The sequence below is a fragment of the Symphalangus syndactylus genome, chromosome 5 (assembly GCF_028878055.3).
Source record: "Symphalangus syndactylus isolate Jambi chromosome 5, NHGRI_mSymSyn1-v2.1_pri, whole genome shotgun sequence".
NCBI lineage: Eukaryota > Metazoa > Chordata > Mammalia > Primates > Hylobatidae > Symphalangus > Symphalangus syndactylus.
In genome coordinates, this window is record NC_072427.2 from 136,738,044 (window position 1) to 136,754,006 (window position 15,963).

A 15,963-nucleotide genomic window follows, 5' to 3' on the forward strand; every position below is an offset into this window, starting at 1 on the left:
TCAGCCTGGCCAACAGGCAAAACTCCACCTCTACTAAAAATACAAAAATTAGCCAGGCATGGTGGTGGGCACCTGTAATCCCAGCTACTTGGGAGGTTGAGGCAGGAGAATCACTTGAACCCAGGAGGCATAGGCTGTGGTGAGCCAAGATCACGCCACTGCACTCCAGCCTGGGCAACAGAGTGAGACTCCATCTCTCAGAAAAAAAAAAAAAAATTCAAGTATGACACCACCGCTTAAAATGTTAGAAACGTTGACCTGGTTGGATGTTTAAAAAAAAAAAAGATCAATACTATACTCTAAATATCAACAGAACCTTGGAAACAGTTACCCACTAACTTAAAGCATGATGACTTTTACTGTTAGTTATCTGTTCTTCAATAGTGATGGCAGGCTGATAGGAAATGTGTGGCCTAATATTAATAAATTACCTGCCCTTACACTGTGACATTAATTTCTGAAAAATGCACTCAGTGTGATAACTATTCAACAAAAATCTAGGTAAAGTTGAAACAATGTATAAATTAATATTTTGGCACATTACTTTTGGCTTGCCCAATTTGCTTAGCTCTTTATTCAGTACCTAATAGAAGTTACATGAACTGTATAAATTAATATTTTGGCACATTACTTTTGGCTTACCCAATTTGCTTAGCTCCTTTTATTCAGTACCTAATAGAAGTTACATGAACTGACACAATTAAACGTATTCCTGAAAGGACATAGGTCAATACTGACTAATCAGAACTTTCCATCTAAATCAGCTCTGACAAGACCTGGGAAAGATGATCAATTCTCACTCACAAATAATGAGTTCAGGTTGTTATTTAACAGAATTGCATATACTAATCCTGGTACCAATAGTCTCCCCAGTTAATTTAAGCATCAGGAATAATTTAGGATCCTCTAACAAAGGAAAATCAAGACAGTGCTAATTCTAAATGTTCTCAACTCAAAACATCAGAACCCTGGAATACACTGTATTCATTTATAATACTGTCACCTACTATACTTTTAAAAGTCAAATTTCTTCAAAATAACGTATCTAAAAGCAAACTAAAATCCAGCACATATCCTATTTTTATTTGATTCTATCAAGTATATGGGAAATAATTATTAAAAATTTATTTGAAAAAACTAAGCCTGTGTAAAAATAATCCCAAATTACTTTCAGCAAAAAAGCCTAACTAGCAATTATAAATTAATAAAACTAACGAAAACAGGGAGTGAAAAAAAGAAATGACAAAACCAACCCCTCCTCGCTGACCATCTACATGTATGGAACGGATGTGATCTGCCAGATCTGGGCTAGAGTTGAAGCAAGCCTGGCACTGGTCCCAACAACAATTATAGGCAATATTTTTGCTTGAAGAAGTAGTGCTTCCTTGTCCATTCATCATTGCTGGAGTTGAACGCCCACTGGAAATTGTGCTGTCTACATCCATTATAGTACTGCTTATGCTACAAAAGAAGAAAAAAGGCTGTGTTATTCCTAGAAATTCACTAACATGAATATGATCTTATAAATATTTAATTAAGATTACCACTTGACATTCTGCTCCATGTGAACAAAGCATAGTAACCATATTCTCCATTAGAAAACAGCAATGCTTTTAAATTAATTAGTTGGCAACGAAGTACAAATCAAGACAGAAACACAACAGTACCTCAAAATCAGATATGGAATAATTTAAGCAACTTTTGGCAGGCATGAACTCAATACTATATCTTACAGAAAACAAAACACCCCCACACACCCCCACACACACAGCTTATCACATCTCATCCCTTCCACAGTTCAAAGAAGCATGAGAAAGTAAGAGTTTCCAGCTGTAAATAATTCACAATCAAAGCATTATCTTTATGGCTCTGCAAATCACTTGTTGACCTGAAATCTCTTCTATTCATTAATCTGAAAATATAACTGCTGCCACATCCTACTTCTTTTCATGTCAAAGAATTGGGGAAATTTTGCAGTATTTTCCCTGCTAAATAAAAAAGCAGAAGAGAGAAAACTGGTCTCTGATTTTTCTAAAGTCCAAATAAAAAAATCTTTTCCTAGCCCTAAAATTTTATTTTATTTTTTTAACTCATCTCTAGCCATAAAAAGAAAAGACTGAAAATGCCAATCAATCCCTTTTACTTTTTATTTACTAAAGTATTACATATGACTGGACGTGGTGGCTCACTCCTGTAATTCCAGCACTTTGGGAGACCGAGGCGGGTGGATTACCTGAGGCCAGGAGTTCGAGACCAGCCTGGCCAACATGGTGAAACCCCATTGCTACTAAAAATACAAAAAATTATCTGAGTGTGGTGGCAGGTGCCTATAATCCCAGCTACTCGGGAGGCTGAGGCAGGAGAATCTCTTGAACCCAGGAGGCGGAGGATGGAGTGAGCTGAGACCGCACCATTGCACTCCAACCTGGTCAACAAGAGCAAAACTCCGTCTCAAAAAATAAAATAAAATAAAGTATTACACAGTAGTAACTCTTTTATTTACTAAAAAAAGTATATACTAGTGGCCAAAATGCTCAAAAATTCACATCTTAATAAAATGTACCACACTTCTGCCTTCATTTTAAAAGCAATTCACTTATTTTCTTTTTTCAAAATCTTCTCAATAAATAAATTACATGAAAGTCACTTCAATCATAAGGGTCAAGGGAAAATGTTCTCAGACTAAATCTATGAAAAGGTGTGTATCTGCTTACAATTTAAGAAACAACACAGGTCAAGTTGTGAAAATTATATTAACTTTAAAGAGGTATGCTTCCCTCCTGCCAAGTTTTTATCACGGAAAATTTCAAAGACACAAAATATAGCTAAATCTGAATTCAATTAACATTTTACCCTATTTGCTATCTGTAATCTGTTTCTCTGAATCATTTCAAAATTGCGGGCATCATGACAGTCAACCACAGCATATACCTTCTTTAAAAAAAGAACATTCAGGCCGGGCACAGTGGCGCATGCCTGTAATCCCAGCACTTTGGGAGGCCGCAGCAGGCATATCACAAGGTCAGGATATCGAGACCATCTTGGCTAACATGGTGAAACCCTGTCTCTACTAAAAATACAAAAAATTAGCCAGACATGGTAGTGTGCGCCTGCAGTCCCAGCTACTCGGGAGGCTGAGACAGGAGAATGGTGTGAACCCAAGGAGGCAGAGATTGCAGCGAGCACAGATCGCGGCACTGCACTCCAGCCTGGGCGGAAGAGCTAGACTCCGTCTCAACAAAAAAAAAAAAAAAAAAAAAAAAAAAAGGAACATTCAGGCCAGGCACAGTGGCTCACCCCTATAATCCCAGCACTCTGGGAGGCCGAGGTGGGTGGATCACAAGGTCAGGAGTTCAAGACCAGCCTGGTCAAGATGGTGAAACCACATCTCTACTAAAAATACAAAAATTAGCTGGGTATGGTGGTGCACGCCTGTAATCCCAGCTACTCAGGAGGCTGAGACAGAGAATTGCTTGAACCTGGGAGGAGGAGGTTGCAGTGAAACAAGATAACGCCACTGCACCCCAGCCTGGGCGACAGGAGCAAGACTCTGTCTCAAAAAATAAAAAGAACATTCACCTATATACCAATACAACCTATTCACTCACACCTGAGAAAATTTACATGAATTTTGTTAGCTTAAGTAAGCTTTATAATGATCTGTGTCTAACATCAAATGTACCTATTGTGGGGGGCAGGGGGATGTTAAGACAGGGTCTTCACTCCGTTGCCAAGCCTATAGTGCAGTGGTGCTATCACGGCTCACTGCAGCCTTGACCTACCAGGCTCAAGTGATCCTCCCACCTCAGCCTCCTAAGTAGCCAGGCCTACAAGTGTGCACCACTATGGCCAACTAAATTTTTTAAATTTCTGTAGAGATGAGGTCTCTTTATGTTGCCCAGGCTGGGCTCAAGCAATCCTCCTGCCTTGGCCTCCCAAAGTACTGGGACTACAGGCATGAGCCACAGCACCCAGCTAATTTTTCGATTTTTTTGTAGCAGCGGAGTCTTGTTTTGCTGCCCATGCTAGAAACGTATCCATTTTTAAAAGCAAAGATATTCTTGTAGGATGCTTCAGATATGAAAAATGTCTCAAGTTTTCCCTTAAAGGATATTCTAGTATTTAAGCTCATCTACCTACCTACCTAGTTAAATGCAATAAATATACATCTACCTGCCTAGTCAATATAGATTCTAAATTGCAACTCTAAGGCTTCATCCTAAAACTCTGTAATCTCTGTAAAACTCTCAAATGTGAATCAGCTCTTGAATACCTGAATATGCACATACTGTTTGTTGTTGCAGGACTAACCTTGGGTATGGTGGTTTTTCTATACCGAAATACGTATTTTATTTAAACCCTAGAAATTTCAAGTTTCCCCTGGCCAGGCGCAGTGGCTGACGACGCCTGTTAATCCCAGCACTTTGGGAGGCCGAGGCAGGCAGATCACGAGGTCAGGAGATCGAGACCATCCTGGCTAACACAGTGAAACCCCGTCTCTACTAAAAACAAAAAAAATTAGCCAAGCGTAGTGGCAGGCACCTGTAGTCCCAGCTACTTGGGAGGCTAAGGCAGGAGAATGGCATGAACCCGGGAGGCAGAGCTTACGGTGAGCCCAGATCGCGCCACTGCACTCCAGCCTGGGCAACAGTGCGAGACTCTGTCTCAAGAAAAAAAAAAAGAAAGAAAGAAATTTCAAGTTTCATGAGGCCCTTAACCCTGAAGTGGTTACCATTTTCCCTATCACTTGCTTTATATATTTTAAAACATTCAACTATAAAGCACATACTTACATAAACTATACTAATTTAACTCCAAGGCAAATACTAATAATTCTAAGTGAACAACCAATCATAACCAATTGATAAACAATCTCAGGAAAAGTAATAAAAACTCAATGAACTAACATGGAACAATCTCCAAGATATAGTTAATATATCTTGCACACACAAGTGCAGGGTAGTAATGATCCAATTTGCATACCTAAGTGGGGGAGGGAGACAGAGACATAGTTAGTCTCCAAAGGCACAGAAAGATATATGAAACCTAGTAAATATTTGGGGGAAGGGAAGAGTGGGAGAGAAACTTATCTTTCACTGTATATACCCTTTTATACCATTTTAACCATGATGTACCTATACTGCTTTTGTTAAAAAGTCCAAAATCCGTTGAAAACCAAATCAATTTTTTTTAACTGGACAAAGTAAGGTTAAGAGAGATTTATATACCTGCGAAACATCATTATGGAATCTACCTACATAGTACTTCATGTACTTTTGCTTATTATCTTTACCAAAGAAAAGGAACCATATAAAAAAGTCCAAAATCTGGTAACAGTAAGCCTTGTTGAGTCTATGTGTGATATCACATACTTGAAACAATACTTCATGTGGATATAGCTCCTCATGAAGACAGCATAATGCAAATGTTAAGAGCATGAGCTTTGCCTACCACTGGGGACTAAGCTGTGAATACAATGGCAGACAAGGTAAGCGGCAGGTCCTGGGACACTCAAGACATCCCACACAGAGTCTCCCCCAAGCTGAACAGGGCCAACAGAAGTTCTGCTTCACAACCCCTCTTAGGCTCCTCCAACTTCTAGGAAGTATCCAATCCTAAGCCTCCAGGCTCCCTTTTGGCCCCAGACCCATGCTGCCACCAGTGGTCCTCTCCATTCTCTCGACTGATGAAGGCAACAGACCTGATCCAACAGTAGAGGACAGAAAACAAATGACAGGTAACTTCTGATTGTGACAGGACCCTGAGCTAGATAGCAATTTCACAGACAGCAGTGCCCTTCCTCCTATAATATGTTACGTAACGAGAGACAATCCACCTAAACTTACAGTATTTCTAGGACCATACATATGTTAAATTTTTTCACACAGTTAATTCTCCTTTTCAATGAACATCTACTGATTTCATGAAACGTGAAGACTTATACAGCCTGATATTTGGAAGAATACCTAAGCCAGACAATACACTCACACTATGCAGACAGCTTAGATAATCTAAAGCAGTGTTTCTCAAACTTCCATGTGTATACAAATCATGGGCCCTTATTAACTGCAGATTCTGATTCAGTAGGTTTAGGGTAGGTCCTGAGATAAAGCATTTCTAACAAGTGCCCGCTTGATGCTGCTGTGACATTTTGAGTAGTAGGAACCGAAAAGATCTCTCTGACTAGTTTTTCTTTCTTTTCACAACGGGTTTGCCGCCAGAACACAGGTGTCGTGAAAACTACCCCTAAAAGCCAAAATGGGAAAGGAAAAGACTCGTATCAACATTGTCATGATGGGACACACAGATTCGGACAAGTCCACCACTACTGGCCATCTGAACTACAAATGTGGTAGCATCGACAAAAGAACCATTGAAAAATTTGAGAAGGAGGCTGCTGAGATGGGAAAGGGCTCCTTCAAGTAGGCCTGGGTCTTGGATAAACTGAAAGCTGAGCGTGAACGTGGTATCGCCATTGATACCTCCTTGTGGAAATTTGAGACCAGCAAGTGCTACGTGACTATCATTGATGCCCCAGGACACAGAGACTTCACCAAAAACATGATTACAGGGACATCTCAGGCTGACTGTGCTGTCCTGACTATTGCTGCCAGTGTTGGTGAATTTGAAGCTGGTATCTCCAAGAATGGACAGACCTAGGAGCATGCCCTTCTGGCTTACACACTGGGTGTGAAACAAATTTTGTCAGTGTTAACAAAATGGATTCCACTCAGCCACCCTACAACCAGAAGAGATATGAGGAAATTGTTAAGGAAGTCAACACTTAAATTAAGAAAATTGGCTACAACCCCGACACATAAGCATTTGTGCCAATTTCTGGTTGGAATGGTGACAACATGCTGGAGCCAAGTGCTAACGTGCCTTGGTTCAAGGGATGAAAATCCTCCCGTAAGGATGGCAATACCAGTGGAACCACGCTGCTTGAGGCTCTGGACTGCATCCTACCACCAACTTATCCAACTAACAAGCCCCTTTGCCTGACTCTCCAGGATGTCTACAAAAATTGTTGGTAGACACTGGCCGAGTGGAGACTGGTGTTCTCAAACCTGGTATGGTGGTCACCTTTGCTCCAGTCAACTTTAAAACTGAAGTAAAATCTGTCAAAATCCACCATGAAGCTTTGAGTGAAGCTCTTCCTGGGGACAATGTGGGCTTCAATGTCAAGAATGTGTCTGTCAAGGATGTTCGTCATGGCAACGATGCTGGTGACAGCAAAGACGACCAACCAATGGAAGCGGCTGGCTTCACGCTCAGGTGATTATCCTGAACCATCCAGGCCAAATAAGTGCTGGCTATACCCCTGTACTGGATTGCCACACAGCTCACACTGCATGCAAGTTTGCTGAGCTGAAGGAAAAGATGGATCGCCATGTTGGTAAAAAGCTGGAAGATGGCCCTAACTTCTTGAACTCTGGTGATGCTGCCATCGTTGATATGGTTCCAGGCAAGCCCATGTGTGTTGAGTGCTTCTCAAGACTACCCACCTCTGGGTCACGTTGCTGTTCGTGATATGAGACAGACAGTTGCGGTGGATGTCATCAAAGCAGTGAACAAGAAGGCTGCTGGAGCTGGCAAGGTCACCAAATCTGTCCAGAAAGCTCAAAAGGCTAAATGAATATTATCCCTAATACCTGCCACCCCGGTCTTAATCAGTGGTGGAAGAATGGTCTCAGAACTGTTTCTTTCAATTGGCCATTTAAGTTTAGTAGTAGAAGACTGGTTATAACAATGCATTGTAAAACCTTCAGAAGGAAAGGAGAATGTTTTGTGGACCACTTTGGTTTTCTTTTTTGCGTGTGCCAGTTTTAAGTTATTAGTTTTTAAAATCAGTACTTTTTAATGGAAACAACTTGACCAAAAATTTGTCCAAGAATTTTGAGAGCCATTAAAAAAGTTTAATGAGGAAAAAAAAAAGATCTCTTTGACTAGTATTGTTACCCAACTGAAACTGATGAGACCATCTAAGAAATTGTTTCATATGGTAAAATGGTAAACCAAATTTTTAAGTTTAAAAAACACCTACACACACGTTGTTAGAGATGTCAATGTAATACTTAGGGAGCAACCTGAGATATTTTCAACATCAACAACATTCTCCTTTTCCGCTTTTCCCTTAGTTTAGAAACTATCTAGCAGACCAGTTTTCCACCCAACAGCTACAGTGACCAACTGTATGATTTTATAAAAATGGTTTCCTTTGGAAATTCGAAGCCTGTCTCACTCATACATCCAGAACAGCCCCAACTTTGAGACTCAAATTACTTCCAGGCAAGTATCTGCTTGGTGGATGTGACCAGGGCTGACAGGGTTGCCAATACTGAGAAAGTTATAAAGATCAGTTTGCTAAATGACAAGGTGCATGAGCATAGGAAGCAACACATGGATGCTTATGTTACCATGACTGAGAAGGACAAAACTATGGTCTTAAAGCAACTGAGAAAAGTTCACTAATATGGTTTCTGATTACACACTGCAAATAATCTTTAAGAAACTACCACTTGCCAAGTGTTGTCTTATTACCAAATAGCAATACAATTATCTTAAAGGGCTACTGAAATATGACTTCTGCCAGGCTAAGTGGCTCACGCCTACAATCCCAGCAACTTGGGAGGCTGGAGCGGGAGGATTTCTAGAGGCTGGAGGTTCAAGAGCAACCCGGGCAACATAGCAAGACCCTGTCTCTTAAAAAAAAAAAATTAGCTGGGCATGTTGGTACGTGCCTGTAATCCCAGCTACACAGGCGGCTAAGGTGGGAGGATTGCTAGAAGTCCAAGGCTGCAGTGAGCTATGATTGTGCCACTGCACTACAGCCTGGATGACAGAGCAAGATTCTAACTCAAAAAAAAAAAAAGAAAAAAGAAAAAAAATCTGAGAACCACCAAAGCTTGAGCACCTCCCTAAAACAGATCAAAAGAATATGTTTCTAAACGGGAATACTTTTATTTTATTCTGAGGTTAACTGCTGAATTTGAAATTCAGTCTGAGGTCAAATGGATAGGGGCAAGCCTTATCGGCAGTCTTCTTTTCAGTTCTGTGAGAAAATTCATTTGTGTTGTAGATTTTCCTTGGTAACTTTGGGCCATTCTCCCCCCTCCACCCAGCTGCCGTATCTTTAGTGAGGTCTAGCCTACTGAAATGTCCAACTTTATTTTTTTTAGTGTATGTGCCACCAAAGCAAGCACTGAAATGTCTAACTTTAAAGGAAGGTAGAGGACAAGGACTTGAAGGATTGAGAGTATATAACCTGAAATCAAGCATAATTTATTGACATTCAAAAAAACTAAAATCTACAAATTTCAGAATTTTCTATAAATACATCACTGAGTAAAAAGGCTAAGGCTCTGCTGCATTGGTGTTTCTACCACCCTAATTTAAGGCTTCACATCTTCATTCACATAAAATCATGCCTGCAAATCATATACCTTATACCTTAACCAATTAAAGGCCTTTCCCCACAATTACTTTGTGAATCCTCCCTTCCCTTAGGGGTCTAGCCAAGTGTGTGTGCGTGGTAACAATTAAAAGTTGACATAAAACAGTATTAAGAATTCAGTGTGAGGTTCTGGTCACTTTTGCATTTGTGACAGGAAGTGAAAACAATTAAAGTCATTAAGCAATGTTGTCTTCCAAACAAAATGTCCTTACTACTAATCCCTGTTCCTAAATCAGTAGAACTAATGTGGTCAGCGCAGTTGCTCGAATCTGTTAATCCCAGCACTTTGAGAGGCAGAGGCGGCAATCAGCTTGAGCTCAGGAGTTGGAGATCAGCCTGGCAACATGGCGAGACCCCGTCTCCATTTTTAAAAAAGAACAAACTGAGGTACACATGGAGACATGGAGACTGTCCCTATCTCCAAATCAGATTTGCAGAACCAAACAGCCAAAACAGAATAAAGATATAAATTGGGGGCCAGGCATGGTGGATCAAGCCTGTAATCCCAGCACTTTGGGAGGCCAAGGCGGGGAGAATCACTTGAGCCGTGGAGGTGGAGTTTGCAGTGAGCTGTGATCCCGCCTCCACCGCACTCTAGCCCCGGTGACAGAGCAAGACTCTGTCTAAAAAACAAAGAAAGAAAGAAACTGGATGCTAAAACTGACATAAACATATATCATCCACAAACACTCACTTCAAATTTAAATTCATTTGTCCGGGTGCAGTGGCTCAGGCCTATAATCCCAGCACTTTGGGAGGCCAAGGCGGGCGGATCACCTGAGGTCAGGAGTTTGAGACCAGCCTAGCCAACATGACAAAACCCCATCTCCACTAAAAACACAAAAATTAGGGCATGGTGTTGCATGCCTGTAATCCCAGCTACTCAGGAGGCTGAGGCAGGAGAATCGTTTGAATCCAGGAAGCGGAGGCTGCAGTGAGCTGAGATCGATCGAGCCACTGCACTCCAGCCTGAGCAAAAGAGCAAGACTCCTTCTCAAAAAAAAAAAGTATATAGGTCAGGCACAGTGGTTCAATGCCTATAATCCCAACATGTAGGGAGGCCAAAGTGAGAGGACTGCTTGAGGCCAAGAGTTCGAGACCAGCCTGGGCAACATGACAAGATCCCATCTCTACAAAAAAACGTTTAAGAAAGAATGTAAGTCAGTCAGCTGGGCACGGTGGTTCACGCCTGTAATCCCAGCACTTTGGGAGGGTGAGGCAGGTGGATCACGAGGTCAGGAGATTGAGACCATCCTGGCTAACACAGTGAAACCCCATCTCTACTAAAAATACAAAAAAATTAGCCGGGTGTGGTGGCGGGTGCCTGTGGTCCCAGCTACTCGGGAGGCTGAGGCAGGAGAATGGCATGAACCTGGGAGGCGGAGCTTGCAGTGAGCCAAGATGGCGCCACTGCACTCCAGCTTAGGAGACAAAGCGAGACTCTGTCTCAAAAAAAAAAAAAAAAAGAAAGAAAGTAAGTCTATATAGTTTTTCAAAGCCTATTTATCAAACTAGGTAAACATTACAACGATACAAAGGAAATCCTAATCTAATCATATCAACAGGCTAAACTATCATTCAGCTAACAGGTGATATTCCTTTCATCTATAAAACTGCCACTTATACTAGAAAGATTACACAATGTCTCTTCCGCCCTTATAATCAATTTCTTAAAGGGTAAAATTCAAAACATTGCAAAAGCATTTAAGAATCCCCTATATCTTAAGAACTCTGAAGTTGTACAGCTAATGTACAACTCTAAGAGTAAAAATTCTTTGAGTTACCATTTCTCATCTCCATTCATTGAAACAGATTATAATTATTTGCCCTAATATTTATTATAGCTTTGACAAAGGGATTAAAAGCTAAAACAACCAAATGAAACAGGTACTTCAAGAAAACCATGAACAACAACAAAAAAAAAAAGAAAACCATTAACAATCTTGCCTGTTACAGGTTATGACTGTTAAGGAAAAAAAAGCAATTATGTAATCTACTATATAAAATAGCAAAAGGCACTCAATCTTGTTTCTACTTTTTATATTAACAGCTAACACTGAGCACTTGCTATATATCCTGCTTTGTTCTATGTGCTTGTGTCAGATCGTATTTTTTTAAAGATGGCCACTTTTGGCCAGGAGCAGTGGCTCTTGCCTGTAATCCCAGCACTTTGGAAGGTCGAGGCAGACACATCACTTGAACCCAGGAGTTCAAGACCAGCCTGGGTAATATGGTGAAACTCCATATTAATAAAAATAAAAATCCGAGCACTTCGGGAGGCTAAGGTGGGCGGATCACTTGAGGTCAGGAGTTCGAGATCAGCCTGGCCAACATGGTGAAACCCTACCTCTACTAAAAATACAAAAATTAGCTGGGTGTGGGGGCACATGCCTGTAATCGCAGCTACTTAGGAGGCTGAGGCAGGAGGATCACTTAAACCCGAGAGGTGGAGGTGCAGTGAACCAAGATTGTGCCACTCCACTCCCATCTGGGTGACACAGCAAGAATCCATCTCAAAAATAAATAAATAAAAATAAAAATAAAAGATGGCCACTTTTATGCCAGGTGCAGTGATGCACAACTGTAGGAGGCTAAGGTGGTAGGATGGCTTGAGTATCAGAGCTCAACATTGCAGTATGCCATGACTGTGCCTGTGAATAGCCACTGCACTCCAGCCTGGGCAACCCAGCAAGCGAGACCTTGTCTCTAAAAAAAAAAAAAAAAAAAATTAAAAGATGGTCACTTTTGAAAGACCCATCCTTAACTCCTCTTCTTCTTATACAGCACTAATATGTGTGGTCTGTATTACCTCCCCTTGAATTTGATCAGGCCTGAGACTTCTGCAGAAGTGATGCTGCCAGACTTCCAAGGCTAAGTCATAAAAGGGAACACAGTTTCAGCCTGGCTCGCTCTCGGAACACTCAGCTTGGGAGTCCTCAACTACCATTTAAGAAATCTGGCTCCCCTGAAGCCGCAAAGTTGAAGAGATCCCGTGAAGAACATACACAGAGCTAGAGAGGGATGCCTGAGAAGCCCCAGCTGTTCTGACCCCCAGCTGTTATGAGTCTTCCCAGCCCAGGCACCAGACACATGTCAGATACATGACATGAGTCAGAGGGCATTCTGATTGCAGTCCCCAGTCTTTAAGCTGCTTCCACAAGCTGATACCAAGTAGAGCAGAAATGAGCTGACCCTGCAGAACCCGGCCCAAATCATAGATTCATAAATAAAATAAATGCTGTAGTTTTATACTACTAAATGTTGGAAAAGGGCTGTCATGAAGCCATAATAACTGGAACAATGTTTGATGTGTATTAACTCTGCAATGCTTACAACTCTAACAAACTGTTATTCGTAGCCTTTCTTTCAGATAAACTAAGATTTGCCCATAGTCAAACAAGTGCAAAACAGTAATGCCAAAAAAAAAAAAACTGTCATACTACTATACATTCAAAGGAGAAACTTCAATGAATTACTGATTTAATAACCGAAATACGGCCTATGGTATACACCAAAATGGCACTAATACTCCTTTAGTGCAACTAAAAAAAATGACCCTTTTTTTTTGATACAATGTCTCACTCTTGTCACTCAGGCAGGATTACAGTGGCACAATCATAGTTCACTGCAGCCTCAACTTCCCAGGTTCAAACGATCCTCCCATCTCAGCCTCCTGAGTAGCTGGGACTATAAGTATGCACCACTACATCTGGCTTTTTTTTTTTTTTTTTTTTTTTTGGGTAGAGATTGGGATCTCACTATGTTGCTTAGGCTGGTCTCAAACTCCTGGGTTGAAGCTATCCTCCCTCTTCAGCCTCCCAAAGTGCTGAGATTACAGGCATGAGTCACCGTGCCAGGCTGACATTTTCATCTAGTATGCAAAACTTTCATCTAATGTAGCACACAAGCAAAAGTTCTTTGGTTTTGTACATTCACAGTGCATAACACAAAAGAGATATTTAACAAATTTTATCTACATAAAATTTGACCGATTCAGGCAGATAGTTTTACTAACAAGATAAACTATTAAATTTGATTCCTACAAGTCAATTAGCTTCATAAAAATTCAAGGTCAGTCACAGAAAGCAACACTGAGGGTAGAAAGCAATTGTCCCAAATTTAGAACTTAGGCCACTGAAACAGATTTGAGCCTAACAATGACAACATCAAATCCAACTCCAAAGTTTCCTTCCCAGGGCAATGGGGTAGTCACTTTTTCTACTTACGAAGGACAAAGAGCAAATTATAAAACTGGTCTTAAACAGGATTAAGAAATTTACAGACACATCAGATTCTGTAAGGCTACCTGATTTTGCTTTCAAAACTGCGGTGGTGCTGTAGGCTTTTTGGTCTATAAACTCAATTAGAAAAAAAAGTAAAGACAAGTGCCCATTTTATTACATGTGTGTGTTATAAGTAAGTCAAATTTCCCTAAGGCCCTTCCTATTCATCTAAGGTGGAAGGAATTCTGTTCCCATATGATCCAGTTAATTTGTTCTGTCACCTATAAACCTCTATTCAGAGTAAACTCCCAAACCTAGTTAGAGCCTTGCACGTAGTAAATGTTCATCATTTTTAGTGAGAAACCTAAGTAGTATTTTTTAAGGCAAGTAAAATAAATGGCTTTGTCACACTAAAATAATTCAAAAAAAAATTAACTGGAAGCACACTAAAAATCATTAGCCAAAACCAAGATATTATCACTATTACTACAAGCTATTATCACTGTAATTTAAAAAGCAAAATGAATTTTTATCATCAAGAAAAAGACTACTTTCTATCCCCACAATTATTTCTCTGGTTAAAGACAAACGATTTTCTTTCCCGAAGACCCAGCAGCATTCACTAAATTGGCCAAAAGGGACTTTATGCAACAATGATGAAATATAATCTATGGAAAACAAGTAGGCTACATTCTTTTACCACCACTATGCACTGAGCACATTACTTTAAATTTCTCATATCAAATCTATCACCCTTTAAGATTACTTCACCCACATTTTTCATCCAGCTTAAAATACCAGCCAGCAATTGATATCTTCACAAACACTAGAAACATTCCACTTCAACACAATTACACTAAGGAAGTTATCTTTACCTTTTTACAAACATTTCCAGAGAAATGTATATACACAAAGATGGTATGTTTAAAAAAAAATCCACTATGAAGAACACCCATTTAATAAAGAAGCAATTACATTTGAAGGTTTAATTAGTATTAAATCACAAAAAGATCTTTCCTAAGGAAATTTTGAGGAAAAATATCAGATGATTTCAGTATGCATTTCTGACAAGAATGACTACTGTCATTCTCGACTCAACACCTCAAAACACATGTTGAAATAACAATTTCCAAGATTTATAATTTAAAACACTAAAAAATCTACTGCGAATTCATCTACTCTTTGTACTTTAAAAAATATTTATGAAAAGTAATGATGGCCAGGTGTGGTGGCTCACACCTGTAATCCCTGCACTTTGGGAGGCCAAGGTGGGAGGACTGCTTGAGCTCAGGGGTTTGAGACCAGCCTGGGCAACACAGGGAGACCCCATCTCTACAAAAAATGAAAAAATTAGCTGGGCATGGCAGTGCATGCCTATAGCTCCAGCCATTTGGAAGGCTGAGGCAGGAGAGTCACTTGGGTCCAGGAGTTTGAGGCTGCAGTGGGCTGTGATGGTACCACTGCACTCCAGCCTGAGTGACAGAGCAAGACCCTGTCTCGAAGTACAAACAAAACAAAAAAAAACTGTTCTTTTTTTCTTTCATCACCCACACTAATGAAACTGAGAAAGAAATATGCAATCAGGTATTTCCACGTTCAGTTGAATTCAACCAATTACTGAGAATGAATACAGGCAACGACATACTGAGTGAGTGCAGAAGGCAAGTTCTGCAAGTATAAATGAGACCTGATCTTTACTTTTTTTTTTTTTTTGAGATGGAGTCTTGCTCTGTTGTCCAGGCTGAGGCACAACGGCACAGTCTCGGATCACTGCAACCTCCACCTCCCAGGTTCAAGCTATTCTCCTGCCTCAGCCTCCCAAGTAGCTGGGATTACAGGCATGCGCCTAATTTTTGTATTTTTACTACGGGTGTGAGCCACCATGTCCGGCCTGATCTTTACTTTTAAAATGTTATAGCCTAGAGGAAACAAACACAAATGGATATTTCAATACAACACCATAAATATGAAGTAGAAATACGATGACTTCTGGCCAGGCACGGTGGCTCACGGCTGTAATCCCAGCAGCTTGGGAGGCCAAGGAGAGAGAATCACTGGAGCCCAAGAGTTGAAAACCAGTCTCAGCAACATAGCAAGACCTAGTCTCTATTTTCAAAAATTAAAAAAAAATTTTAAAAAGAAATATGGTGATTTTTAAACCCAAAAGAACCTACCTAAAATATCCTTGAGATCCTGGATATAATAAAGCCACACAAGGCAATATTCCAACTTTGTCTAAAGAAGATAATACATTATCTATTTAACTGTATTTAAAGTACTTGCCAA

General features: G+C 40.4%; 1 protein-coding gene and 1 pseudogene across 7 annotated transcripts in view; one reads left to right on the top strand and one right to left on the bottom strand.

Annotated features, from left to right (window-relative positions):
* Positions 1-15,963, bottom strand: part of AEBP2 (AE binding protein 2) — a 104,075-nt gene that overhangs the window by 79,679 nt on the left and 8,433 nt on the right. For all 7 annotated transcript variants that reach the window (XM_055280453.2, XM_055280447.2, XM_055280454.2 and 4 more), the window contains exon 2: positions 1,254-1,461. In XM_055280453.2, the coding sequence (XP_055136428.1) occupies positions 1,254-1,461 (208 nt within the window). The remainder of the gene's footprint in view (positions 1-1,253; positions 1,462-15,963) is intronic.
* On the top strand, positions 6,194-7,918 carry LOC129483288 (elongation factor 1-alpha 1-like; annotated as a pseudogene).